This window comes from Anolis carolinensis, chromosome 1, assembly GCF_035594765.1.
Source record: "Anolis carolinensis isolate JA03-04 chromosome 1, rAnoCar3.1.pri, whole genome shotgun sequence".
NCBI classification, from domain to species: Eukaryota; Metazoa; Chordata; class Lepidosauria; order Squamata; family Dactyloidae; genus Anolis; species Anolis carolinensis.
This window is the reverse complement of record NC_085841.1, coordinates 184,459,839-184,487,641: the sequence shown is the minus strand read 5'-3', so window position 1 is coordinate 184,487,641 and position 27,803 is coordinate 184,459,839. Positions and strand designations below refer to the sequence as shown.

The 27,803-nt window shown below is 42.7% G+C and overlaps 1 protein-coding gene across 4 annotated transcripts in view; it reads right to left on the bottom strand.

Annotated features, from left to right (window-relative positions):
* The window catches only part of cflar (CASP8 and FADD like apoptosis regulator), a 37,859-nt gene extending 22,569 nt beyond the window's left edge, over positions 1-15,290 (bottom strand). Inside the window, exons 1-3 of one of the 4 annotated variants that reach the window (XM_062961867.1) lie at positions 15,137-15,290; positions 7,357-7,469; positions 2,662-3,126 (exon numbers count right to left, since the gene is read on the bottom strand). In XM_062961867.1, the coding sequence (XP_062817937.1) occupies positions 2,662-2,957 (296 nt within the window). In that variant the 5' untranslated portion in view covers positions 2,958-3,126; positions 7,357-7,469; positions 15,137-15,290. Of the gene's footprint in view, positions 1-2,661; positions 3,127-7,356; positions 7,470-11,559; positions 11,658-13,557; positions 13,731-15,132 lie in introns of those variants that run through there. The other 3 variants (XM_062961874.1, XM_008120530.3, XM_062961883.1) reach the window with 3 other exon arrangements.
* Between the last annotated feature and the right edge of the window lie 12,513 nt (positions 15,291-27,803).

Genomic DNA, 27,803 nt, shown 5'->3' with positions numbered 1-27,803 from the left:
GTGCCTCTGGTGTTGCTGTTAGAAGTTCCTCCGTTGTGCATGCAGCAGGGCTCAGAATGCATTGCAGTATATGATTTGTAGTTTGCTCTTCTCCACAGTCGCATGTTTCAGACTCCACTTTGTAGCCCCATTTCTTGAGGTTGGCTCTGCATCTCGTGGTGCCAGAGCGCAATCTGTTCAGCGCCTTCCAAGTTGCCCAGTCTTCTGTGTGCCCCGGGGGGGAGTCTCTAATCTGGTGTCAGCCACTGATTAAGGTTCTGGGTTTTAGCCTGCTACTTTTGGATTCTTGCTTGCTGAGGTGTTCCTGCGAGTATCTCTGTATACCTTAGAAAGCTATTTCTTCATTTAAGGCGTTGGCGTGCTGTCTGATATCTGAAGAGGGGATGGGCCGGAGATGTCAATGCTTGGTCGTTTCATTGTTGGCTGCTACTTCCCGGCGGATGTCAGGTAGTGCAATGCCAGCTAAGCAGTATAATTTCTCCATTGGCTGTGATAATAAGAGTTGGTCTGAGTTTTAGTCTAAAACATCTACAAGGAATCAGGTTGGAGATGGTTCCAAGAGTATGGCCATGTAACTGGTGCACCTAAAGCATACCTGTACCTCCCAACTAGTGCTGCAGTTCGGGAACCTGATGTTCCCCATTCCTTGGGAAAGGCCCTTGAGTGGGAGACGGTGCCCACAATGAACTCTGATCAAAGATTGCAGAGGGGATTACCCCAGCACAGTACAGAAAGGTGTTATCTCCAAGTTCTGATTCTGATTGGAAGGGTGGGGTGGAGAAACATTGATATGCTGTCCCAAATTGTTTGTAGACCAGACTGGGATTAATTGTGGGCCAAATCAAGGCAATAAAATGGAAACTCTCTTCTGGATGGGATGGTGTCTACTAGCACAGAGGGCCCAACTTGACAGAAGTCAGCTTGTTGGATGAAATCAGGTGTGCTGCCTTTGGGCCTTGGAAGTAGAAGGAAGATTTAATTCTACTGCAGAACAATCACGAGGAGCAGGGAAAGGGATGGCCTTTTTCAGAATGAGAAGCTTCAATGAATTTATTATACAGACCACGGATTCATGAAGATATACAAAATGTGTGGACCCAGGAGAGAAAGGATTAGGTGAGAGTGCAGTTGCCTTCTTGTACTTTAAAGAAACCAAAAGCAATTTTTAAAATTAGTATTTTCACATTTTGAAATGGTCGATCAAAGATAAAAGTGAAAATATACTAAAATTTAATAAAAACAAATTACAGTCAGCCCTCCAAATTTGCGTATTTGACTTTTGTGGATTTGATTAAAATGTTCTCTTTAGGAATCTATAGATTATCCCATGCGATTTCCATAGGAAATTGATCACAGTCACACTGGAGGGCTTAGCAATTTCTAGACTATTCCTTAGGAATCTTTAGGTCCTCCAGTGCAATTGTATGGCTGGCTACCATTCCAAACTGCAACAAAATCACTCAATTTCTCAATAAAATAAAAATAATAAAAATAATAAAACTTTATTTATAACCCGCCACCATCTCCCCAAGGGGACTCGGAGTGGTTCACATGGGGACCAAGCCCAAGAATCAACAGATTAAAAACAGAACACAACAACAACATATATAATTAAAACAATAAAATAAACATTCATAAAATACATCAGTGGGTGTCAGGACAAAAGGGAAGGCAGGCATAAGCAAAAATGCAAGGTAATAAAATTAGGAATAGAATTAAAGTGCTGGAGATTAGGGCAGTAAACAATTAAAACTTGTTGGTGATAAAAACTGACCTATTACTCTAAGATGTGGGTCTGGCTTACTGATACAGAAAATAAATGAAGTGTGCCTCTCAGAACTGAAGATCCTGACTGAGAAACTGGAAAGTGGGAATGAGAAAAAGGAGGTACAGGCCCCTTCTACACAGCTGAATAAAATCCCACAATATCTGCTTTGCACTGGAATATATGGCAGTGTGGACTCAAATAACCCAGTTCAAAGCAGATATTGTGGGATTTTCTGCCTTGATATTCTGGATTATATGGCTGTGTGGAAAGGCCCACAGTCAGAATAAAGATAGGGAAGGAACGAGAGACTAAGGGCCCTTCCAGACAGTCCCTATATCCCAGGATCTGATCCCAGGTTTTCTGCTTTAAACTGGATTATATGAGTCCGCACTGCCAGATAATCTCGGATAAACAAAAAACCTGTGATCAGATCCTGGGATATAGGACCTGTCTGGAAGGGCCCAAAGCAACACAACAATAGTTATATCACGAACATATACTTTGGGCCAAAACAAAGATTTGGTTCCTAATTTTTGTGGCTTGAATACCCTATCAGTGTCACAAACCAACATGAAATCAATATTCCCCTTCCAACCTGCCTTGTTCCAATTTGTCAAAATGGAATAACAAAATAGCACATCATTTGCAGAAGCAGGGGACATACATGAGAAGTGATTCCTGGAAGTGAGCCAGGGTCAAACCAGGAATTGGAAAAATTAAATTGTTGGACTACAATTCGCAAGAGACCCCCACCAATTCCCAAAATATCTGAAGTTTCTTTGCGGGAAACATGGATAACAATAGAATCAGACTGAATCTGTGTCTAGCAGGCAAGCTGGAGGCATTTATTTATATATTCTAAATGGGAGGAAAAAAGCACCCGTTAAACTCACCTGTACTTTGGTAACATCAGAGGATGTCTGGCCAGTTGGGCTTCCACGGTTGTTCTCCCAACTGACAGGATCTTCTTTAGCAAATCAAACCTCTTCAATCTGTATAGCAGTTCAGCCAAGTAGGAAGGGGTCAGCATCTCCCTCTCATTCAGAGCCACCAAGAGTCCCTGGACATCCAGCCCAGGAAGGTTTGGAACAAGATCTTGGCACAAGAAGACCATGGTTTCCTTTTCTTCTGCATCAAGTTCCTGCTCAATCTGATGAAGAAGCCTGGCGGGCACCCGGTAAACAGTCATCCCAAGCCACTGTTCTTTTCAATTCCTTTCAGTCTTAAATAGGAAAGCCACGTTGAAGGGGGGGGGGGGGGGCGGAGGAGAGGAGATCGTCACTTTTGCTCTTGGTATCTTTCTTCCCTTGCTGACTGCAAGGTTTTTGTCTTGGGTCTTTTACTGAGCAAGATATGTTCTACAAAAAGGAAGCATTAGAAATGTCGATTACACTGTACGGCAGTGAATCTACTAAGTTCAATGCAAACGCTTACCTTGAAGTTACGTTCACTGCTATTTTTAGGTTAAACTCAGAAACTAAATCACACATGTTCAGATATAGCATTACACAAGGTTCAGGATGAATGAAAAATGGAATCTCCACTTTGTAGAAAAGCTCTCTTAAGTCACAAAACTTGAATTGCCAAAGGGGAAATGAAACTTATTCAAGCCAAATGTACACAGTGTAAAGCACACAGTAAAGAATGAGAAATCACATGTCACTAGCTGTTCCCACACAAAGGTGCTCTTTCGTATAGCTATATATGACTTAGAAAATCTTTTTCAAGACTTTGTACCCAGGATTTTCCACAGAGCATACTAGAGTACTGAGAATATATGTCATATACACATTACTATTAATATTAAATTTAATAATACAGGTATTATTAAACATTTGCAAATTGATTAATCTGAAATCATTTTAAAATATTTTAGACCGACTTTCAGGGAAGAACCTTCCTAGGAGGTGTTAATATTTTTAAAGGGGAAAAAAATCAAAATAAATACCTAAAATGTTAATGATAAGACAATCAGAGTCCATTAATATCAAACTACAACTGTAGCTATCAGTACAAAAGTACATTCAAAAGAAAGTCAGCTAAAACAGATTGCAACATATTTCTAAAGCTGCATTATACACACTATAATTGCTTTCTGATCTTAATATCAGAACCACTATAAATCAGTACAATAGTACAGCATTTTCCCCATTTTATGTATGAAAGAACTGAGGCTAAAACAATGATTTGTCTAAAGTTGCTTAGCATGTAGTCCTAGCAGAAGATCTAACTATGGCTTTTCCCAGTTTGCAGCAATTCAGACTTCCTGATTGCTAAAAAAAAATTGGGGAACCTCCTTAAGCCAGAGGGAAGGAGGTTAAAGAGAAGTTCACTTAAAGAGAAGTTGGGTGGAAGTGGCACTTCAATGGTGTATGGGGCAGAAAATAAATGGATGGGACCAGAAGCACCAGTATCTTTTAACATTAAACTTTTACTGCCAATAACTAGATCTTAGGAGAGGCATTTAAACCTCTCTGAATGGCAACAAACTTGACTGGATTCTGCCTGAGGCATCTCAACTCACCAACAACTGGAAAAAATCAGGCAACTGATACACAGACTATTACAGTGCAAACCCTGTATCTGTGAGTTCAGTACCCTGCAGTTTCATTAATCAATTTCTGATGAAATATATCCCTTGTAGGTATTTTCTAGGTCTCCAAGCCATTTGATAGTATGGTCCTGCCAGAAGTCGTTTGTTCAATAGAGTTGGCTACTCACAAAACCTGTTGCAGTAAAACATAACCTATGTGGATACAGAATATACACTGTATATTTAGAGGAATTACATAAACTATATGAAAAATTATTACAATAGCTCCCACTATTCTTCATTTCCTGGAGACTCTTTTAAAGCATCCTTCACCCTGCAACAACCAAGTCAATAGACAAAGATGATCCATGCAAAATCCAGTTTAAACATCCTCAAATGGAACCTCTGAACAATCCTGCTTTTGTTTTATTTTTTCACAATTTAAAAAGTTTTCAACTCTTCCATAGTACAAGTTTAATACCCCTTATTTGGAACTCTGAAAACTCAAATGCCCCAAAATTTAAAATATTATTTATAAAAATAAGTTTAAGTTATGTGTACAAGGTGTCTATGAAATATAAATGAACTTTGTGTTTAGACTTGGGTCCCATCTCCAAAATATCCAAACATTACAACAATAACAAAACCATCCAAAATGGAGAACATTTTGAGTCCCAAGCTTATTGGGCAATGGATGTCCAAGCTATATTAGTTTTAAACCCAAGATATACATGAAACCACTGGGAGAGGTCATCTGGAGTTTAGTGCCACCTATATGCAGATGTCACCCAACTCTACTACTCCTTTCCACCTAATGCCAAGGAAGCTGTTCTGACCCTAAACCAGTACCTGCCATCAGTAATAGACTGGATGCGGGCAGACAAATTGAAACTTAATCCAGACAAGATAGAGGTACTCCTGGTCAGTCAGAAGTTAGATCAGGGAATAGAGATTCAATCTATGCTGGATGGGGTCACACTCCCCCTGAAGACAAAGGTCTGCAGTTTGGGGATCCTCCTGTACTCAGCACTAAACCTGGAGGGCCAGGTTTCAGAGGTGACCAGGAGGGCCTTTGAACAATTAAAACTTGTGCGCCAGCTGTGCCTGTTCGTTGAGAAGCCAGATCTGGCCACGGTGGTACATGCCTTAGTTATATCCCATCTGGATTACTCTGAAGAATGCTTGGAAACTTCAGCTGGTCCAAAGAGCTGCAGTCAGGCTGCTCACTGGAGCTGGCTACAGGGAACGGACAATCCCCTGTTGCAGCAGCTCCACTGACTGTAAGTCTGCTACCGGGCACAATTCAAAGTGCTGGTTATGAACTTTAAAGCCCTAGACCAGGGGTCCCCAAACTTTTTAAACAGGGGGCCAGTTCACAATCCTTTAGACCATTGGAGGGCCGAACTATAGTTGGCCACCAAGCAATAATAATAATAATAATAATAATAATAATAATAATAATAATAATAATAATAATAATAAAAAGAGGGTTGGAAGAGACCCTTTGGGCCATTGAGTCCAACCCCCTTCTGCCTTTTTGCACCAAAAGCACAAGCAAGGCACCCCTGACAGATGGACTCTCCGCCTCAATGTTAATAATAATAATAATAATAATAATAATAATAATAATAATAATAATAATAACAATAAAGAGGGTTGGAAGAGACCCTTTGGGCCATTAAGTCCAACCCCCTTCTGCCTTTTTGCACCAAAAGCACAAGCAAGGCACCCCTGACAGATGGCCTCTCCGCCTCAATGTTAATAATAACAATAATAATAATAATAGAAGAGAAGAGGAGAACCCTTGGGTCATTTAGCCAAACCCCCTTCTGCCTTTGTGCTGTGGGGGCCGGATAAATGGCTTTGATGGGCCGCATGTGGCCCCCGGGCCTTAGTTTGGGGACCCCTGCCCTAGACGGTTCAGGTCCAGGCTATTTGGCCGATTGCATCCCCTTGCACGAACCTGCCGGGGCCCTGAGATCTTCAGGAAGGCCCTTTCCTTGGTCCCACCTCAATCTCAAGCTGAGTTGGTGGGACTGAGAGAGCAGGCCTTCCTTCTCAGTGGCTGCCCCTTGACTCTGGAACTCCCTTCTTCCCAGGGAACCTAGAATGGCCCCCTCTCGGCTGTCTTTCCAGTGGAAGGCTAAAACCTTTTTATTCAACAGGCATTTAAAGATGAAGATGTTTAAGATCTAGTCAGGGGATGCTATGGTTTTTAACTTTGAATATGTCTTGATGGTTTTTAACTGAAATTTACTGTCCCTCTCTGCAGATACCTCTACTATATATATGGATGTCAAGGGAAGAAGTATGACATAAACGGTATCAGTGTGCTGTTAACAACTGCAGTTTGAACCATGCATGTGGCTCAACTATACTGAAGAACACAAGGGCTTCCAGATGCTGCTAGACTGCAACATCTATCACCCCCCATTACTTACCACACAAGCTAGGGTGATGGCAAGTTGCAATCCAGCAATACTTAGAAGTCCATACTTTCACCATGTCCAGGCTGGTAAAAGCAATGTTTACCCAGTGCTAGAAACTAAAATGCAGACTTAGCAAAAATACCAGAAACATCTTGAGAATCTGACTTGAGGAACTCAGTGCCCACCCAATTGGAGAGAGCAAAAGATCAAAGCCAAATAAAAGTAACTAACCACAGATTTAAGGACACAGAAAATAACACAGGAGAGATAGAAACTGAAGGCTAGAATGAAATATCTGGCAATTAATTTGTTACTTCTAGATATCTCTAGTTCTACTGAAACTTGCCATATTATATTGCTTCATGAAAAATCACAAAAAAATACAAAATGAAGTTTGTAATCCTTACAAGCACTTACCTGGAACAACTAAATATAGTGGGATTTACCTCTAAGAAAAATCCACAGAATTACATGATCAGAATTTAATTGTGTCACAAATAGACATTCAAATCAGAGCTTATTGACTAGGAGGATATGATGCTACCAAGAGTAGATAGTCTCAATATAAATCATTCTTATTCCAAGTGCTGAAAAAAAGTCTTTATAAATGTTCAAATGAAGCTTACCTGGAGAATGAACTTTCCCTTCCATAGGTCCAGTGGCTTCTTCTATTCTTTATCTGGGTAGTAGATAGTTCATCTACTATCCAGATAAAGTTCGCAGTCCTGAGACTCAGTCCCTGTGGAATCAAGAAAAACACAAAAAAGGACTGTTCAGAAACCGAATCTGAACACACACACATACACCCAAACAACAGGAAATGGCTCTGTGAGGACTCCTACATTCCTCTCATTCCACAGATGTCACAGAACACATTCACACTCTTTGATGCGTTTGGCAAGCTGGATCTGGATGATCCTGTGAGGGAAGCTAGGAGATAAGGGGACTGCAAACTACCAGTAGATAAGTACTATGAGATAAGGAGATGTAGGCTATGAGACAAAGATAAAAGTATGCTGTAGTGTGCCTTTTCAAGGCCACCTCTGGCAACCTTCAGAAGACCGTATCACAGGGTTTCTTAAGGGGAAGAATGTATGACTTCCTCAAGGTTATTGCGCAATGGGTTTTCAAGGCCAAGTGAGGATTCAATCCCTAGTCTCCAGAGTCATGGTCAACACTCAAACCAATATGCCACATCAACTCCTCAAACCATTAAGCTGTCTAAAAGTTACAAATACAACTCTTTTAGCAACAAAACCTTAGTTTGTCAGCCAAAACCTTAATCTATCCATTCCACTTTCCACATGGATTAATGTTTCTCCTTCTTTCATTAGCTAGTCAGCATTTTTGTAGTCACTAAACATATTCAGTCCTCACTGCAAAGTTTAGGGTTTCCTTGGTTTCAAGGGTTCCTGGTTCTTCTGTAAACTTTGGAAGTAGTTCCCAGGGCCCTTCCACACAGCCCTATATCCCAGAATACCAAGACAAAAAATCCTACAATATCTGCTTTAAACTAGATTATCTGAATCCACACTGCCATATATTCCAGTTCAAAGCAGATAATTTGGGATTTTAATCAGCTGTGTGGAAGGGGTCCTAGTTTGTTGATATCTCTTCTGGGGCGACTGCCATTCTGAATACAAAAAACAATTACAGTGACCCCTCCACATTTGCTGAGGTTATGGGCACAGAACCTCCAGGGAAGTGGAAAAAATATGAATTAAAGATACTATTTTTTTTTACCTTAAAGAACATCTCTCTAGGAATCTCTAGGTCCACTAGGACTATTTTATAATCTGCCAGAGAGGTGACCACAGAGTGACCTAGTGATTCCCTGAGAGATCATAAACAACACAGCTTAACAAAACAAATTATTGGCATTTTGGTTTTTAGGCCTGTTCCTGGGTTTATCTGGGGTCCTAATTTTTAAAAAGTGCATTGGGTAGACAACATCAACTCTAGTTTCTTAAATATGGTTTTCATGATTTTCTATGGATGAGCATATGGTAACTAGTAGATAGCAAGCATATGTTCTGTATCTCAAAAACTAGAGATGATGGGGGAGCACTGGTGCCATTTTTGAAATGAGCAGGTCAAATATACCCAGAAACAGAGCAAAAAGTGTGTTGGCCACAATGCAAGAAACCTGGATGATGCGTGATGTTCAATAAAAACAGGTAATTCTATTTAAAAATGCTACACAGTGTTTATGCAACCTGTTCAACATAATTCAAGAAAGAAGTGGATGTACACAAGTGACATTAAACTTACAAGTGGGCCAAAGCCACAGAAAAAAACCACTACTTCCAGAATTAAATGGACATGGAAGCTGAACAGTATTGTCTTACTCAGCAGTACAGCCTCGAGCCACAACAACAACAACAACAACAACAACAACAATAATAATAATAATAATAATAATAATAAATTTTATATATACTCCGCCACCATCTCCCCGAAGGGACTTGGGGCAGCTCACAGAAGCACTCCAAGTGCCGCATATAAACAACAATACGTAGTAAAATACAATGACATAAGTATAAACAACAGCATATATAAAATCGCACTAGTAAAATTGCAAAAATATAAAATTGCAAAATTCCTAACCTGCAAGTAAGCTGGCTATCTGCCGTAACAAATCAAAATTACACGAGGAGAGGCAGGTAAGAAGTAAAATTATTATTATCCTGTGTTTTGTTGCATAGTGAGTTGCTGGTTATGTTTGGATGTCATGATGTGGCTGGAATTCTTGCATCTTATGAATGAGGCAGCATGCAGTACTGCCCACTCCCCAGATACTTCCACTGCAAGCAGAAGGCCAATAAATCACAAGTCTTGCAGTTGCATTTTGCGTCTTATCATGATGTCTGAACCTGATATTCTGGGCTAATCTCTCCCTCAATTAAAGCACCAAGAACAAGCCTTAATTTATTTATCCTGCTTTTGGTGAAAGACCACCCAAAGTGCTTGGTTGGGAATTATCAGAGTAAACATGGATGCAACAGAAGGTCTGTATTTTCTTTTAGCTGCTCCTGCTTATAGTGGGAGCTCACTGCGATGTCTGAACCCAACCAGTTCAAGATAAAGCCTTCTGCAGGGACTGTATAGACTGAATAAATGCTGCCATGGAAACTCAAAAAAGAGGGAGAAAGTTGAAGCATAAAAACAGCTGCCATCTTTCTTGTTCTTCAAAATATGCCCTCTTTATAGGCAACCTGCAAAATTAGTTTGTCAGGCAATCTGAAACATTTCCCATCAGTTCTTAAAATACCAAGGGAGTGGGGGATAGTGGTTTAAGCATTAGACTATGGGTACCTCTACACTGTAGAATTCAGTTTAGCACCACTTGAACTGCCATGGCTCAATGTGATGGAATCACAAGAATTGTAGTTTGGTGAGGCTCCAGCACACTTTGGCAGAGAAGGCTAAAGGCCTTGTAAAAATACAACTTTCACAATCCCATGGCACTGAGTCATGGCAGTTAAAGTGGGTTCAAGATGCATTAATTCTATAGTGTAGAAGTCCAAAGAACCTAGAGGGCCAAACTTTGCCCATGCCTGGTGTAGATGCTTTCTACGATTGTGTAGATCAGGGTTCAAATTTCAGCTTAGTCATGAAAACACTCTGAATGCCTTTGGTCAAGTCACTCTCTCCCCAAAAGGAAACTCTCTTTAAACAAGTTCTGAAAAGAAAAGTTGCTGACATAAATGGGAAACAATTTAAAACACCCAACAATCTTGGAGTGCAGTTTGCAACCACTCAATGCTATGAGATCATGAGAGAAGCCTCCTGGCTAACACATCCGGGGGTCCCCTGTGCAACGTCTCTGTAGATGGCCAATTCTTCTACACCTGAAGCGACTTGCAGCATGTTCTTAAATCACTTCTGACACGATAAAAAAATGAGAGTTGTAGTTTTACCACTGGTGCCTCACCAAACTAACAATTCCTAGGAGTCCATACCACTGAGTCATGGAACTTAAAACTTGGGTCAAACTATATTCATTCTAGTGTAGAGCCAGCAATCTCTGACTCCCCAAGTAATTTGCATAAAGGCAGACTAGTAAAAATATCATCTTTTTTAAAACCCTAAATGGCTCCTTTGAAGTCTAGGTGTGTTAGGATTCCATTTTATCTTAAAGCAGCATGCCCTCATTTACAAAGAGGAAGGAGCTGCTCAGTTTCCTGGTTTTCATATGTAAACAAAAGAGTATTGGTTTTTTTTGAAAATTTCCTGAAACTGCTCCTCTTCCTTTTTTGCCTTTCAAGTGACACCCAGGAAAGCAAGGGAAACAGCAAAAGGAAAGACGGAAAAGATCCTTGCTGGGGTTTTCCACTAATTTTCTCCCTTCTGATAGTACTATGTAACATGATTTTTGTTCCTGGGTTATAAATGTCATTTCCTAATTGGTTTTATCATGAAAACATGTCAAAAGTTTTGTCATGGCCAGAATCACTGGGTTGCTGAGTTTACTGGGCTGTGTGACTATGTTCCAGAAGTATTCTCTCCTGATGTTTCACCCACAAAAGTTTATTACACTGTTCTTGCGTGACATCCTGCAGGACATTTTGCTATAATTTTTCAATGAATCTCTTGAATCTCAACCAATTCTACCTAGTTTGTGGCAACCAAGTTTCTTGATCACAGAACAACTACTTTCAAAGTAAGTACTGCACAATTAAACAGGAAGAAACACTTTCAAACTAGGAACAGAATTTTTTTCAAATTTGATTACATAGTGGTCAGGACATGGCTGGAATTTACCATCATCCCCCTCAGGGAAACTCTCAAGAAAAACCTTCAGGAGGAAATAACTCACTGTGACTCACAATGCGACAGAGTGCATCTATGGGCCCTTCCAGACAGGATCTGATCTCAAGTTTTCTGTTTATACCAGATTACCTGGCAGTGCGGACTCATATAATCCTGTTTAAAGCAGAAAACATGGGATCAGATCCTGGGATATAGGACCTATCTGGAAGGGCTCTACACTGTAGCACAAGCATGGGCAAACTTCAGTGTTTTGGACTACTGGCTGTTAGGAATTGAAGTCCAAAACACCTGGAGTGCCCAAGTTCGCCCATGCCTACTATAGAATGAATGTAGTCTGACCCCACTTTAACTGCCATGGCTCAATGCTATGGAATCATGGGAATTTATTTATTTATTTAATACATTTATATCCCTCCCTTCTCACCCCGAAGGGGACTCAAGAGCGGCTTACAAATTAAATTTACATACAATATTATATTATTAGCATAGCACAATACTGGCAATAAGTTACCATATTGTACTATATCTATATATTGTAATATTATTAATAACATTACATGTAATATATAATATATAATTAATATTATTATATTGTATTATTAGTATTATATTGTATTACAAAATATTATTATGATGTGCATATACAATATATTATAATAGTATATATTATTGTAAATTATATTGTATATATGTATATATGCATGTGTGTATACATATATGTATATATATATATACACAGTAGAGTCTCACTAATCCAAGCCTCGCTTATCCAAGCCTCTGGATAATCCAAGCCATTTTTGTAGTCAATGTTTCCAATATATCGTGATATTTTGGTACTAAATTCATAAATACAGTAATTACAACATAACATTACTGCGTATTGAACTACTTTTTCTGTCAAATTTGTTGTATAACATGAAGTTTTGGTGCTTAATTTGTAAAATCATAACCTAATTTGATGTTTAATAGGCTTTTCCTTGATCAGTCCTTATAATCCAAGATATTCGCTTATCCAAGCTTCTGCTGGCCCGTTTAGCTTGGATTAGTGAGACTCTACTGTATGTATAGTAAAGGTTTTCCCCTGACATTAAGTCCAGTCACGTCTGACTCTAGGGGCTGATGCTCATCTCCATTTCTAAGCCGAAGAGCCGGCGTTGTCTGTACACACCTGCAAGGTCATGTGGCCGGCATGACTGCATGGAGCGCCATTACCTTCCCGCTGGAGTGGTACCTATTGATCTACTCACATTTCCATGTTTTCGAACTGCTAGGTTGGCAGAAGCTGGAGCTAACAGCGGCCGCTCACGCCGCTCCCAAGGTTTGAACCTGGGACCTTTCGGTCTGCAAGTTCAGCAGCTCAGTGCTTTAAAACACTTCGCCACCGGGGCTCCCATATATATATATATATACACATATATACACACACATATATATAATTAGCAAAGCATGTTACTGGTGGGAGGGGCCTTCAGCTGGAGCAAGGAGACAAGATGGAAACTGTAGCTGCAGAGAAGGCAAAAAGACCTTGTAAAACTATAGCTCCCAGGATTCCATAGCATTGAGCCTTGGCAGCACTCCTCTCAACATTTCCCTAGCAACAGTAAGAGTATCCCTCTGGGAAGCTAAACCAGGAAATCTCAGATAGATGTGGAGCAGAGCAGACAACTCTGCATCTATATGCTTGTCCGCAGTGTCCTGCCTCATGTACAGAGGAAGAATTGTTTGAGGCTACAGACAATGCAATCACTGTTGTCCGTTTTTGGACAAAAGATACTTAACGATTGTGCTCCTTCTCAAGTGGGATTAAACTGCATTAAATGTAGTGTTTCCAAACCCGTCTCTGCCTCCTTCTACACTGCCACATAATCCAGACGATCAAATCAGATAATCCACGTTATCTGCTTTGAACTGGATTATATGAGTCTACACTGCCATATAATCCAGTTCAAAGCAGATAATCTGGATTTTATATGGCAGTGGAGATGCCAAAAATAAAATGGCTGCATCTGAACACAGCTGTGACTGGGAAACTGCGTGTCCAGGCCTACTCTCACCTCCCATGCCTTTGTCTTTTAGAGTTGGTTTTTTCCCCTCTGAGGAAGGCGGAAAACAACTCAGTTTCCCTCGTGATCTCAGCCTTAGTCTCCGCTGTGACTCAGAGCTCCGAAATGAGGAAACAACAACTCAGGGTCGAGGGAAACCACAACAAAGCTTTTTCTCCCTCCCCCCCCCCGCACGACTGGATGCGCGCGCAGCTTCTTGTTTTCTCCGGGAAGCAACTTCCGCGTGCAGGAAAGAAAGGTCTTTCCAAAATAAATTCCGCCTTAAAGGGGCCGCGGAGAGCCTCCCCTGCTTTTTTGTACTGAAACAAGACAAGCATTGCTGTATTGTTAATCATTACTAATTATAATTAATCATTAATCATAATTATTAATGTATTCATAGGTTGCTGTGAGTTTTCTAGGCTGTATGGTAGTCTTCCAGAAGCATTCTCTCCTGACATTTCACCCACATCTATGGCAGGCATCCTCAGAGATTGTGAGGTCTGTTGGAAACTAGGCAAAGGAAGGTTTATATATCTGTGGAAGGTCCAGGGTGGGAGAAAGAACTCTTGTCTGTTTGAGGCAAGTTTAAATGTTGCAAATGGCTAGCTTGATTAGCATTGAATAGCCTTGCAGCTTCAGAGCCTGGCTGTTGGAAACTAGGCAAGTGGGGGTTCTATATCTGTGGAAAGTTCACTATGTCAGATTACACAGAGAAGCTATTGAAATCCACAAGCATGTGGACAATTTCAACAGAAAGAGGGAAACCATGAAAATGAACAAAATCTGGCTAACAGTATTATAAAACCTCTAAAATCAGAACAGTAAATAAAGAGCAACACTAAAAAAATAAATAAATAGGGAAATTCCAGACAGGAAAAAAATCAGGGCCAGCTAACACCTCCAAACAAAGGATTCCCCCAGGCAGGAAGCAGCCAGGCTTTGAAGCTGCAAGGTGGTTCAATGCTAATCAAGGTGGCCAACTGAAACATTCACACTTGCCTCAAGCAGACAAGAGTTCTTTCTCCCATCCTGGACATCATTCCACAGGGATATATATAAACCCCACTTGCCAAGTTTCCAACAGACCTCACAATCTCTGAGGATGCTTGCCATAGATGTGGGCGAAACATCAGGAGAGAATGCTCCGGAAAACTCACAGCAACCCAGTGATTCCGGCCATGAATGCCTTCGACAACACATTGATGTATTGTTAATAATTAATAAATATAATCATTAATGTATTAATAGTTAATAATGTTAATTAATGTGCCATTGACACAGTTTTGCCCCACTTGAACTGCCAGGGCTTGATGCTGAGGATGCCTGAGTTTTTTTTTAAAGGCAGAGAACTTGTAAAACTACATCTCCCATGATCCCAGAGAAGTGAGCCAAAGTGGCGTCGATCTGAAAGGCAATGTGGATGCCTCCTCCCCGCTCCCGGAAGTCAGTGCTGGGAACTGTAGTTGGACAAAGTTGCCAAAGCTGCCCCCCCCCCCAAAAAAAAAAAAGTCCCGCGATTCCCTGGCAGTTCTAAGTAGGGTCAAGCTGCATCCATTCTCTCCTTCTGTTGCTGCTACTACTTACTCACAGGCAACCCGATCGTCCCTCTTAATATGGCAGCAGTCTCGCGTTTGGCCATCGCCCTTCAGGCGCACCCAGTGACGGGAGAGGGGAGGCTTTCGGTTTCCGAGAAAGAGGCCTGAGCAAAGAAGGGGAGGAGGAGGGAGAACCGCGAAGAGGGCGCGCAGTTCCAACACCGACCACAAGGGGCGCCCGCTTTCAACATTCGATTCGAAGGTGCACCCTTTCTGTTGTCGAATGCTTTCACGGCCGGAACCACTGGGCTGGTGTTAGTTTTCCGGGCTGTCTGGCCATGTTCCACAAGCATTCTCTCCTGACGTCTCCCCCACATCTACGGCAGGCACTCTCAGAGGTTGTGAGGTCTGTTGGAAACTAATTAAGTTTATATATCTGTGGAAAGTCCAGGGTGGGAGAAAGAACTCATGTCTGCTTGAGGCAAGTGTGAATATGTGTTGTCGAAGGCTTTCATGGCCAGGATCACAGGGTTGTTGTATGTCTTTCGGGCTGTGTGGCCATGTTCCAGAAGCATTCTCTCCTCCAGGATCACAGGGTTGTTGTATGTCTTTCGGGCTGTGTGGCCATGTTCCAGAAGCATTCTCTCCTCCAGGATCACAGGGTTGTTGTATGTCTTTCAGGCTGTGTGGCCATGTTCCAGAAGCATTCTCTCCTCCAGGATCACAGGGTTGTTGTATGTTTTCGGGCTGTGTGGCCATGTTCCAGAAGCATTAGTTGTATGTCTTTCGGGCTGTGTGGCCATGTTCCAGAAGCATTAGTTGTATGTCTTTCGGGCTGTGTGGCCATGTTCCACAAGCATTCTGGAACATGGCCACACAGCCCGAAAGACATACAACAACCCTGTGATCCTGGAAGAGAGAATGCTTCTGGAACATGGCCACACAGCCCGAAAGACATACAACAAGCAAGTGTGAATGTTTCAGTTGGCCACCTTGATTAGCATTGAATGGCCTTGAAGCTTCAAAGCCTGGCTTCTTCTTGCCTGAGGGAATCCTTTGTTGGGAGGTTTGTTTCCTGTCTGGAATTCCCTTGTCTTCTGAGTGTTGTTCTTCATTTACTGACCTGATTTTAGAGGTTTTTTTTAATGCTGGTAGCCAGATTTTGTTCCTTTTCATGGTTTCCTCATTTCTGTTGAAATTGTCCACATGCTTGGGGATTTCAGCGGCTTCTCTGTGTCGTCTGACATGGTGCTCGTTAGAGTGGTCCAGCATTTCTCTGTTCTCATACAATCAGGGCCAGCTAACACCTCCTAACCTTTCTGGAAGTTGTAGTTCACCTACAACCAGAGAAACTGTGACCTCCACCGATGATGGACCTGAACCAAATATGGCACACAGAAGCCCCATGACTAACTCAACCTACTGGAGGGGATTGAGGGGACTGACTCACCGTAGTGGAGTTGTCGTTTTCCCTACAGCCAGAGATCACACTGAACACCACCGATGATGTATCTAGAACAAACTTGGCCAACGTAACAAACTTTTAAGTACTGATGGAATTTCTCAGGGTTAACCTAGCATGATGTCAGTTGTAGTTAATCCGCAACCTAATGCATTTTGTACAATTTTAAAAAATGATTTTTTCAGATAACCCGGGCAACGCCAGGTACACACACACACTCACTACATACAACATTTCATAAACTCTCCTGATCTAGCCAGTCACTAAACTAATTAATTGAGACATATGATAGCATGGAGAAAAGAAGGTAACCATGCAATAAAATGGCAATGTATAAGGCTTGAAAGTTATATTCCATTATTCATTTGTGTTTCAAGACCAAGACAAACTTTTTGCTTTCTATCTGCTGTTACGTATATTCTATTTATGTAACACATTATAAGGCATTTGTATATCTAATACAAGTCATCGTTTAATAAGATTCAAACTGTAATAATGTCAACTTTTAAAAAATATAGCCTTTAACTGCTATCTGCAGTTTGGTTCTTCCATGCTGCTTGCTCAAACATTCCAACCCTAATTGCAAATATTTACACGTATAAGAAATAATTAACTGTTTCCCTAGTCCAAAGTCCAGGTGATCACTTAACACATTGAAATGGTAAGCGCTGAGACATAAATCAACTGTCTCCAGCTAAACTCATGTCACCTTTGCTTCAAATTATTTGTTTTGACTTAACTGTGTTCTGTGAGTTCAGCTCCGCTAAAATCACAGGTTTGCGGCTCAGAGTGCCAAGCGTCCAAAGGACCAGATAAGACACATATGGGTTGAAGGCAAAGTCAGAGGCTTTATTTTCAATGGCCAGAGAGGATGTCAGCAAAGACAGCACTGCAAAGAGCTGACAAACCTCAATGCAAACTTACTTACTTAGGTGATCCCTTGTAGTTCAAGGATAATGGTCTTCAAGGTGTAGTCTTGGTGGTGGATGCGTAGATGGCTGTGAAGACCTATTCTTGACCTGCATGTTCTTTCACAGTGAGGACATCGGTTTCCAGACAGAAGGCAGTCCTGGTCAGGGTTGGCTTGATGCGCCTTCCTCTAGGCACCTTTCTCCCTATCACACTCCATTCGTGCCTCTTTGAATTCTACAGCACTGTTGGTAACAGATGACCTCCAGTTAGAGAGCTCAAGGGCCAGGGCTTCCCATTTCTCGATGTCTATGCCACACTTTTTAAGGTTGGCTTTGAGCCCATCTTTACATCTCTTTTCATGTCCACCAACATTACATTTCCCGTTCTTGAGTTGGGAGTATAGTAACTGCTTTGGGAGACAGTGATTGGACATTCTGACAATATGGCCAGTCCAATGGAGTTGATGGCGTAGGAGCATCAGTGCTGGTGGTCTTTGCTTCTTCAAACACACTGACATTTGTCCACCTGTCTTCCCAAGAGATTTGCAGGATTTTTCGGAGGCAACGCTGATGGAATTGTTCCAGAAGTTGCATGTGACATCTGTAGACAGACCACGTTTTGTAGGCATATTACCTTTATAAACAAGCACCTTGGTATCCCTATGGATGTCCCGATCCTCAAACACAGTCTGCTTCATTCGGAGAAATGCTGCACTCAGTTAATGTTGTATTTCAGTGTCAATGTTGACTTTTGTGGAGGGGTGGCTGTCAAGGTAGCGGAAATGGGCAACATTTTCTAATGTTACACCATTAAGTTGTATTCCTGGCATTGCAGAGGGATTGGCTGGTGACTGTTGGAAGAGAACTTTGGTTTTCTCTATGTTCAATGAGAGGCTGAGCTTCTTGTATGCATCTGCAAAGGTGTTTAGAGTGGCTTGTAGATCTTCTTCTGAATGCGTACAGACTATGTTGCCATCAGCATATTGGATTCTATAACAGATGTTGTTGCGTGTTCTTGCATGTTCCAATGAACCTGTGGGCACAACCACCAGAGTCATGCAGTCCCAGGAGGGGCCGCAGCGGAGGATCTAGACCGAGCACAATCTGAAGACCCAAAAACCTCAACAACGGATCAGGCGGAGGATAACATGGTACAGGTTACAATGGCTGTGTCAATGCGAACATACAAGAATATTTATAGTCTTTGACAGCTATTTGAGTCTCTTGCGCTGGCCCCTGATTGGCTCAGAAAATGTCTGGCTTGGATCTGTTACCTGAGTGGTCCAGTGCTCCGTCCAACATTATTGCTGGTTGATTTCTACCATGGTGGGAAACTTTAATAAACTGTTATTTCCCAAAAGTGTTTATTAAGCATTAAAAAAAAACACACACACACGCACACACAAAAAAGGGTTGTGAAGCTCTGGGTAGTAAATTAGGACTATATAAATGGTTTTCTGGGAGCCCTGGTGGCGAAGTGTGTTAAAGTACTGACCTGCTGAACTTGCAGACCGAAAGGTCCCAGGTTCAAATCCCGGGAGCAGAGTGAGCGCCCGCTGTTGCTCCAGTTTCTGCCAACAAAGCAGTTCGAAAACATGCAAATGTGAGTAGATCAATAGGTACCGCTCTGGCGGGAAAGTAACGGCGCTCCATGCAGTCATGCCGGCCACATGACCTTGGAGGTGTCTATGGACAACGCCGGCTCTTCGGCTTAGAAATGGAGATGAGCACCAACCCCTAGAGTCAGACATGACTGGACTTAACGTCAGGGGAAACCTTTACCTTACTAAATGTTTTTCTGTGTCACTGAGGAAGAGGAAAGTAATTGAGGGGGAAGAGAAGCCTTATATTTGTTAGAATTATTACATCTTCATCTTCATCTCAAGTACTATTATGCACATTGTCTAAAGTTTTGAAAATTCCATATATCCTCTATAACAGAAAAGAACACACTCTTGTCATCCGACGTCAGAACTGGTAGTCGTGTCTTCCCATACTGCCCAATGTTCTTCCTATCTTCTCTTCTAGTTCTTTACAGGTATTTTATCTAATTTAACTATTGCCATAGAAATCTAAAAATTAATTTCCATTTGTTAGTAAATTAATATTGTGTAGGTGAGAACTTACTAAGTTACATTGTCATCTTTTCTTCTTCTTTTAAACACTACACAAACTATATGTGTGTATATATGTAGTTTTGAAATAGCTACAAAGCTTGCAAGCATTTCTATTATAGTTAAAAAGTACTAACAAGTCAATTATCTAAAGTCCCTTGAATGTAAAGTACATTAATAGTACATAATGTATTTATATACTATTAATACTATTTTAGTCAACAAATCCTGCTGTGACCATCTTTCTTTGGTTCTTTACAAATTCAAGAAAGGGTTTCCATTTTTCCTGAAGTTTCTGTGTACAGTATTTGTTTGTTGTAGAGTTAAAGTTTATTTAGCCATTTTGGCCATTTCAAAAGCTTTTGCAATCCAATCTTCTGAAGTTGGTATGTTTAGTTGTCTCCATAGTTTTGTGTATTCACTGAATTATTTTGAAGAGTGTGTCGGTTTATCAATCCACCCATGAGAGGGGCACAATTGGAAAGGAATGTGATGGGGCAGTCAATAATGGGCTGATACAATGAGGTTAGTCCAGATAAACAAAGGGTGCTTAAGGCGATGGCCGTCTCAGTGGGTGTTACCAAGGTGGGTCTGGTTTGGGGGTATGGAAGTGGAAGTATTCCCAGAGGTAACTCAAGTCATATCAGGTGAAACAGGAAAAGGACCCAGGGGTTCTTATGCAAGTCCATTTTGTGCCCCTCCCCCTAGTCTCCTGGTTCATTGTGAAAGGATTATGACAATTTGGGAATCATTTCGTGAAGCCAAAGTGTGGTGGGGCAACATTTCAAGGGAATTCATAAGAGGTTATTACAGGGCAAAATAAAAAGGCAATGCAGGCACGCCGTAGGTCTCAATAGAGCTGCATCTCATCATTCATAATCATGAATACAACTATAGAATCCCTGATGGGTAACAATCCAGCTTTTGATTCTTCTGCATCATAACACTTCAAATATTTGAAGACTGCTGTCATCTTTCCCTATAATCTGTTTGTCTCTGGGATAAACACACACAGCAATTTTGATGCTCTGCATGGGTCCTTCATTAGGTAACGTCAAGTTAGATAACTGAGAAAAGAACATTTGTTCTCTTGCCATTGTTTTATAAACATCTGTTACGTAATTCCTCCTTCTGCAATTGTACTCTCATGTTTGTACAACAGACCATCCTGTGATTGCATTTCTCTACTTTTTGTAATAAGGATTTATTATTTAAAAGAAATAAAACCTAATCATAGAAATAAAGTAGGCTTGGCATATATTGATCTCTTTGTTGTTCAGTTTGCATGTATTTTATTTATTTATTTATTTATTTATTTTTCAAACTTATATGCCGCCACTCCCCTAGGGCTCGGAGCGGCTTACAAGAACCGGCTAAAATCAACAATTTAAAAAACATTTTAAAAACATCATTTAAAAAAAAAAATCTTTAAAACATCCTAAAAGCACCTTTTAAAACATCAGCAACAGAACTCAAAAGCCTGCCGAAACAGGTGTGTCTTACATGCCCTGCGGAAGGCCAACAAGTCCCGCAAGGCACGAACTTCAGGTGGCAAGGTGTTCCACAGAGATGGCGCCACTACTGAAAAGGCTCTGCGTCTAGTTGCAGTTAGACGCAAGGTCTTAAAACTGGGGACTTCCAGCAGGTCTTGGTCCTCAGAACGGAGGGATCTCTGGGGTTTGTAAGGGGTGAGGCGGTCCCTCAGGTACATCGGCCCTGGACCATGTAAGGCCTTGAAGGTAAGCACCATCACTTTGAAAGTGATCCGGTGCTCAATTGGTAACCAGTGCAGCTGCCGTAAGATTGGTGTTATGTGGCATCTTATGGGGACTCCCGCAAGGAGCCGGGCAGCTGCATTTTGCACCAATTTGAGCTTCCGGATCACTGACACAGGAAGGCCAATGTAAAGGGCATTACAGTAATCCAGTCTCGAGATGACTGTAGCCTGGATCACTGTAGCCAGGTTGTCCCTAGATAGATAGGGGGCTAGCCGTCTAGCCTGCCGAAGATGAAAAAAGGCAGTTTTGGTAACGGCGGAGACCTGGGCCTGCATCGTCAGTGAAGGGTCCAAGAGGACTCCCAGACTCTTTACTAGTGAAGACGGGCGTAGCACTTCACCATCCAGGGTTGGCAACTGGATATCCCCACTGCCCGGTCGGCCCAGCCATAGGAACTCCGTCTTTGCTGGATTCACCCTCAAACTACTGGAACGCAACCATCCAATAATGGCCTCGAGGCACTGGTGAAAACTGTCGGGTACAGACTCCGGTTGGCCTTCCATCTTTAACACAAGCTGAGTGTCGTCAGCATATTGATAACACTCGAGCCCGAAATCTCGGACCAGCTGAGCAAGTGGTTGCATATAGATGTTAAACAACAGAGGGGAGAGAATGGCCCCCTGAGGAACCCCACAATGTAGAGGGGACCTCTCAGAGACCAGGCCCCCCCTCTCCACTCGCTGTCCACGGTTGTGAAGAAAGGAGGCCAGCCAATTTAAAGCTGTCCCCCTAACTCCAGCAACGGCAAGGCGGTGGGTCAGAAGATTGTGATCGACTGTGTCAAATGCTGCTGTGAGATCCAATAACACAAGCAACACCGACCCGCCCCGGTCAAGCTGGCATCGGAGATGATCTGTGATGGAAACCAATACAGTCTCTGTCCCATGCCCCGCACGGAAGCCAGACTGGAAAGGATCCAGTCCGGCTGTGTCGTCTAGGAACTGCTGCAGCTGCACCGCTACTGCCCTCTCAATCACCTTGCCCAGAAATGAAAGATTCGAAACTGGGCGGTAGCTGGAGGGAACCAAACGATCTAAATCTGGTTTTTTCAGCAGAGGAGAGACCACTGCCTCTTTTAATCCCTCTGGAAAGACTCCTTGCTCAAGGGAGCTGTTTATTATCTTCAGCAGTGGGTCACGTAATCCCTCCAAGCAGGATTTTACTAACCAAGAGGGACACGGGTCAAGGGAGCAAGTGGTCGGTCTAGCTGCAGCTATGAGCCTATCGAGACCCTCTGCGTCCAGTGGGATGAACTGGTCGAGGGTGGGCCCAGCAAGTGGCCACGGAGTCTCAAGTTCTCTCATTGTATCAGTTGTGGCGGGGAGGTCCCGGCGTAGTAGTGAGATCTTGTCAGCAAAATAGCTTTGAAAAGCCTCGGCTGAAGGGGTCTGATCATCACTTTTTGGGTTGGTAGGAACCGTCGTTAGAGATCTAATTATTTTGAACAATTTTGCCGGGCGTGAGCTGGCGGACTCTATCAAAGAGGCATAGTATACTCTCTTTGCTTCGATGGTAGCATGCTCATAGGACTCCATAAATGCCCTGTAAGCTGATCTCGAAGCTCTGTCATGAAGTTCTCGCCACACGCCCTCTAGCCGTCTCTTTTCCCGCTTCATCGATCGAAGTTCCTCGGTGAACCAAGGAGACCGATTTCGGCGGGGTTGGAGAGGGCGTCTAGGGGCGATCTCGTCGAGTGCATTGGACAGCCTGATGTTCCACATGTCCACCTGCACATCGATTGAGTCACTGACAGGCTCCAGATCCTTCAGAGCATTCTGGAACCTACTAGGTTCCATAAGTCTTCTTGGGCGAGCCCAAATCGGCTCGGCGCCCTTGCCAGGTGGGTAGGCATGCTCCAGCCTGACTCTCAGGGCACAGTGATCCGACCATGGAACCTCTAAAATAGAGGCTTGGGTCACTTGAATTCCTGCGCTGAAGATCAAGTCTAGCGTATGTCCTGCTTGATGCGTGGGCCCAGTACTGCAGAGCAAGAGTCCTAGTGTCTCCATGGTAGACACTAGGTCCATAGCCGCTGCTGAGCAAGAGTCCGTATCAGCGTGGACATTGAAGTCCCCCAGGACAACAAGTCTGGGGAACCTCAAGGACCACTCCGACACAGTCTCGAGCAGCTGGGATAGGCTGTCTGCTGGTGCACTAGGCACACGGTACACCAGCAGAAAGGCCATGATCTCAGGGGAATCCCACACCAGACCAACACATTCAGTGCCAGAGATGTCCACAACAGGAACTGCCCTAAGAGAAAAGCTTTCTCGGGAGAGCATAGCCACCCCACCCCCCCGCCTCCCACTCCGCATCTGGTGGGTGATTACATAACCTGGAGATGTTATTTCCTGGAGTAGGATCTCGTCCCCCTCTTGGATCCAGGTTTCAGTGATACACACTAGGTCAGCTCCCTGGTCAGTAAGAAAATCTCTGATAGTAGCAGTTTTATTCCTTATGGACCTAGCATTCACCAACACCAGGGTAGGAGGGGAGGAAACTGGTCGCCTGTCATAGGTGCACTTGGGGATAGGCCGCAGGTCAGAGGGGGGCCGAGTCTTCCGTCGACTCAGCCTCCCTCTAATATTCGGCCTAAGCCTACCGTCATATCTCCCCCTCCCAGAGATCGTAGGAATTCCCATACACAGACCTACTTCTCTTGGGGGCTCTACAGCAGAAACTAGGTGCCCAATGTTCGACTGGCCCCCTGAAAAGGAGGTGGGGCATGGCCAATTACCAAGTGGTCATAAATAGAGCCCTCAAAGTAATGAGGGGCAGGTGTAAAGGCCAGAACACCCGGCCAGCATTGTGGGTGGGGGGGTGATCTAGGGGACGTCAAGTCTAGGTTCCCTCGAGAGTGTTGGGATAAGTTCTTAACTCCACCACACCGGGAGGTCACTCTCTCTTTTATGTCCACAGTTCTGATACTCGAATCCCAGGTACTAGTGTTTTGGGGGCGTGCTCCCTTCTCCATATTAACAGATCTAGAACCACTTGGTGGAACATTGGCCAATTTATGGGAGAAGGGAGTAGTTGCAGGTCTTGTCCGGTTACCGAATCCTACTCCCCAGAAGATTCTAGTCTTAAATTTCTTTTGATGACAGCCACGTCTCTGAGACCTACGATTTGGAGGCTTACCGGTTCCCATCATTGTATATTTGTCCATGTCTGGGGCTTCAGGTTCTCCAGAGTCTGTGGTCAGACCATCTTGGCCCGCTGCCAATCCAGCACTCTGCAAAGTGCCAGGAACTCCCTCTGCTAGAAAAATAATTTGTTCTGGCTTCTCACCAGAAGTCCGGCGCATATCATGGCAGCGTTTCTGTCTCCAGTCGGTGTGACCCGCACGCCTGTGCCGAAGCTTTTTGGGGTTTGGAGAAGAAGGCATGAGCTCACCGATGGCGTCCCCAAGGTCAGCCGCCATCTTTGGTGCTTGCCTCTTTGACAGGGAGAGGCAGCGACGTCGTTGGGGGCTTCCACAAAAGGGGGGAACTGAAGGAGAGACAGGCACCCGTCCAAGGATCTCTGTCACATCCAATGCGTCCATTTCAGGCAGAGAGGGCCAGTCCTTTTCCTGTCTGGTGGTCCCAGGGGGTCCCTGCCCAGACCAGGGACATGGGTTGATCGGCCCAAGATCAAGAGGGCATAGACCACCAAACAAGCAGCCATGGGAAGCTGACTCTAAAATCTCTACCTTCGGCATCGAGAGCGCATCCTGGCTCATCATGGGACTCTCAAATGGCTCTCCAGTTTCCAGCGAAGCTCTTCGCAGAATTGAAGAAGGCTCCATGGGGTGGTCCCGGTTTTGAGCCCAAGCTAGGTCTCTGGCATTCTGAGGGTCAGGACCCAATGAATTCCATATGGTTCTCCCTTGTGTGTAATCTAGGGATTGAGCTGATGGGTGGTTCAGTAGGCAAAGCAATCTCCCAAACCGATTAAGCTGATCGGCCAGTTGGTTGAATTCTGCAAACAGCAGACTCACCAATCTTGAATCTGATCTTCCACCATCTTGACCAGGTCTCTGATCATCCGAACAGTTTGAGCGGTCTGGCCCCTTCAGATTTTCTTCCAGGGGTTTCGGTAGATCCAAGATCGCATTCAGATCCAGGAATCGCACGGGGCTGTTTGTGGTCCCCTCATGGAGATCCACTGAGGCCCGAGAAACCTGGAAAACTTGAGGAGACTGGGGAACCTGAGGAATCTGAAGATCTTCCCTCTCAGGACTCAGGTATATATCACGAGCCTTGTGGAATTGATCAGGGAGTGGTGTCAGCTCCCCAACCCTCAAGGGCTCAAATCTGTTGGTTAAAGTGATAGCTGTCTCTTCAGGCGTCCTTGAGGCTTGAGCTTGGCGTGCAGCTGCAGAGTCCTCTAAGTAACTTTGTTTTAGTAAGATAGATTCACCTACTGGCTTTGGAGATGTTTTCTTTCTTTTACAATCCTTCTTATCATCTTGAGAGCCCTGAACAATTGGTAAGGCAACTTTTTTCTTCCTATTAGGCATTTTCTTCCTATTAGGCATTTTAACTGTATTGTATTTCACACAATAAGAACGAGCAATTTACTATACAGCACAACAGTTACATAAGTTGTCCCACAGTGGCCTAAAAGCAGGCATAACTGCGGTCATAGTGTACTGAATTGTGCTTTAAAGTCTTCCTCCCAGGAAAGTGGTTATCATAAAAGCTTCCTAACAAATAATGAAAATGCTGGCAAACCCCCATGTTTTTCTGCAAAATTCAAAACCATACCACAGCAGTCTGGCAGAAAACAGCTCAATCCCAAAGCTGCATGTGTAATCCATTATATTTATTGTAAATAAATTGGTATGCAAATCTATGGATACGTATCTAATAATGCAGAATGTTAATAGAGATGGAAAACAGAAAATTGCTATGAAAAGCCCATCCCTAAAGAATATCTGCTAAAGATTTGTGGAAGGGGTATTTATAATTTATTATAGTAATTGCAGTGTGGTATAAGTGCAGACAAAATATATTTTGTCTGTAGATATAATGAAATAGGTTTGACGGGTAAAAATAGGGCAACTAGTGTTAGTAGTACCTATATTTTCTTAGTATTGCATTCTCAAGATCATAATGGAGCAAGCAAGCCGTCATTCTTTTCTTTCTTTGTTTGAATGAAACTGAGGCATGCCCAATTTCCTTCCCTTTACCAGAATGTATTTCCAAATAAGGAACATACGTAGCTAAAAAGAAATAGGCACCCACATTTGTGTAAGATGGATATTTCTCATTTTCACGTACTCCATTGGGCCACTCTTATGTGAACTAAATACTTTCATATCAGTTTCATGCTATAAAAATATTTGATATTTGTGGAAATACATGTTTTGTTAAATAATATTCCTGAAACATCACATTTGGTTGAAGGGCTATGTGGTTTGATCCTACATGCGCTTATTGTTGCCAAAAGAGTTGTGTTTCAAAGCTGGTAAGAGAAGCATTTTTACAAAAAAAAAAAAAAAAGAAAGTTCAATGGTGAGAAGATCTCACTGTTAGCTATGCATGAGCATGTATTTTATAGATGCCAACTCCATGCAAATGGGTTTTTGGAAGTCACAATACCCCATGTTCATATCCTTTGTACTATTCTGGTCCCCTTTTTTCTTCCTATTTCTTTCTTATTTTTCTGGCATTCATTTCACACACACACACACATACACACAGAGAAAACTAGATATTTGTGGAAGTGATCTGAAGAAGATATTATAAAATCATCCCAGGCCTGAATTTCACTCATTGCAATCAAATTGATGTTTCAGGGAAGGAAGCCCACTCTTTAAGATAACAGTCCTTCCAAGTTGTCATCTAAATAGTATAAAAATACACTGAAAGAATAATAAGCAATATTAACTATCATCATGATCCAACACCTTGGGCAAAAGGTAGTAGACAACCCCACAGGAGGATAAAAAGTCTAGTTGGAAAGGGCTCCGTAGGCTTCCAATTCTGCCTCTTCCCTCTCTCTGGGAACCCTTCTCACTTGTAAAAAGGGACAATAAATAATCTTGTTAAAATATTAATATTTTATGAAATAATACTAACCAGGGCCATAGCTAGAAAAAAATTCGGGGGGGGGGGGAGGGTTGAAACTTTGTTTTTAGTGAATCATGAAGAGTAGTTCCATAATGCAAAACAATTTAGAAATCAGGCTCCATCGATAAACTTCAGTGGACACTCATGGGGATTTGGTTAATCAGTTAAAATTCATGAGCGAACCAGGTTTTTTTTTAAACCTGAAAAATTTCCGGGGGAGGGTGTGAACCCCTACCCCCCCCCCCTCCCTTGACTACAGCCGATACTAACCCTCTGGCCAACACCAAAGTAGTTATAAATATGTAATTAATGTTAAAGTAGAAGGCTCATGGTAGGTAGAATACACAGACATTCTCAACTAAAACATATAAGCCATATCATCCCAATCTTGCATTTGAA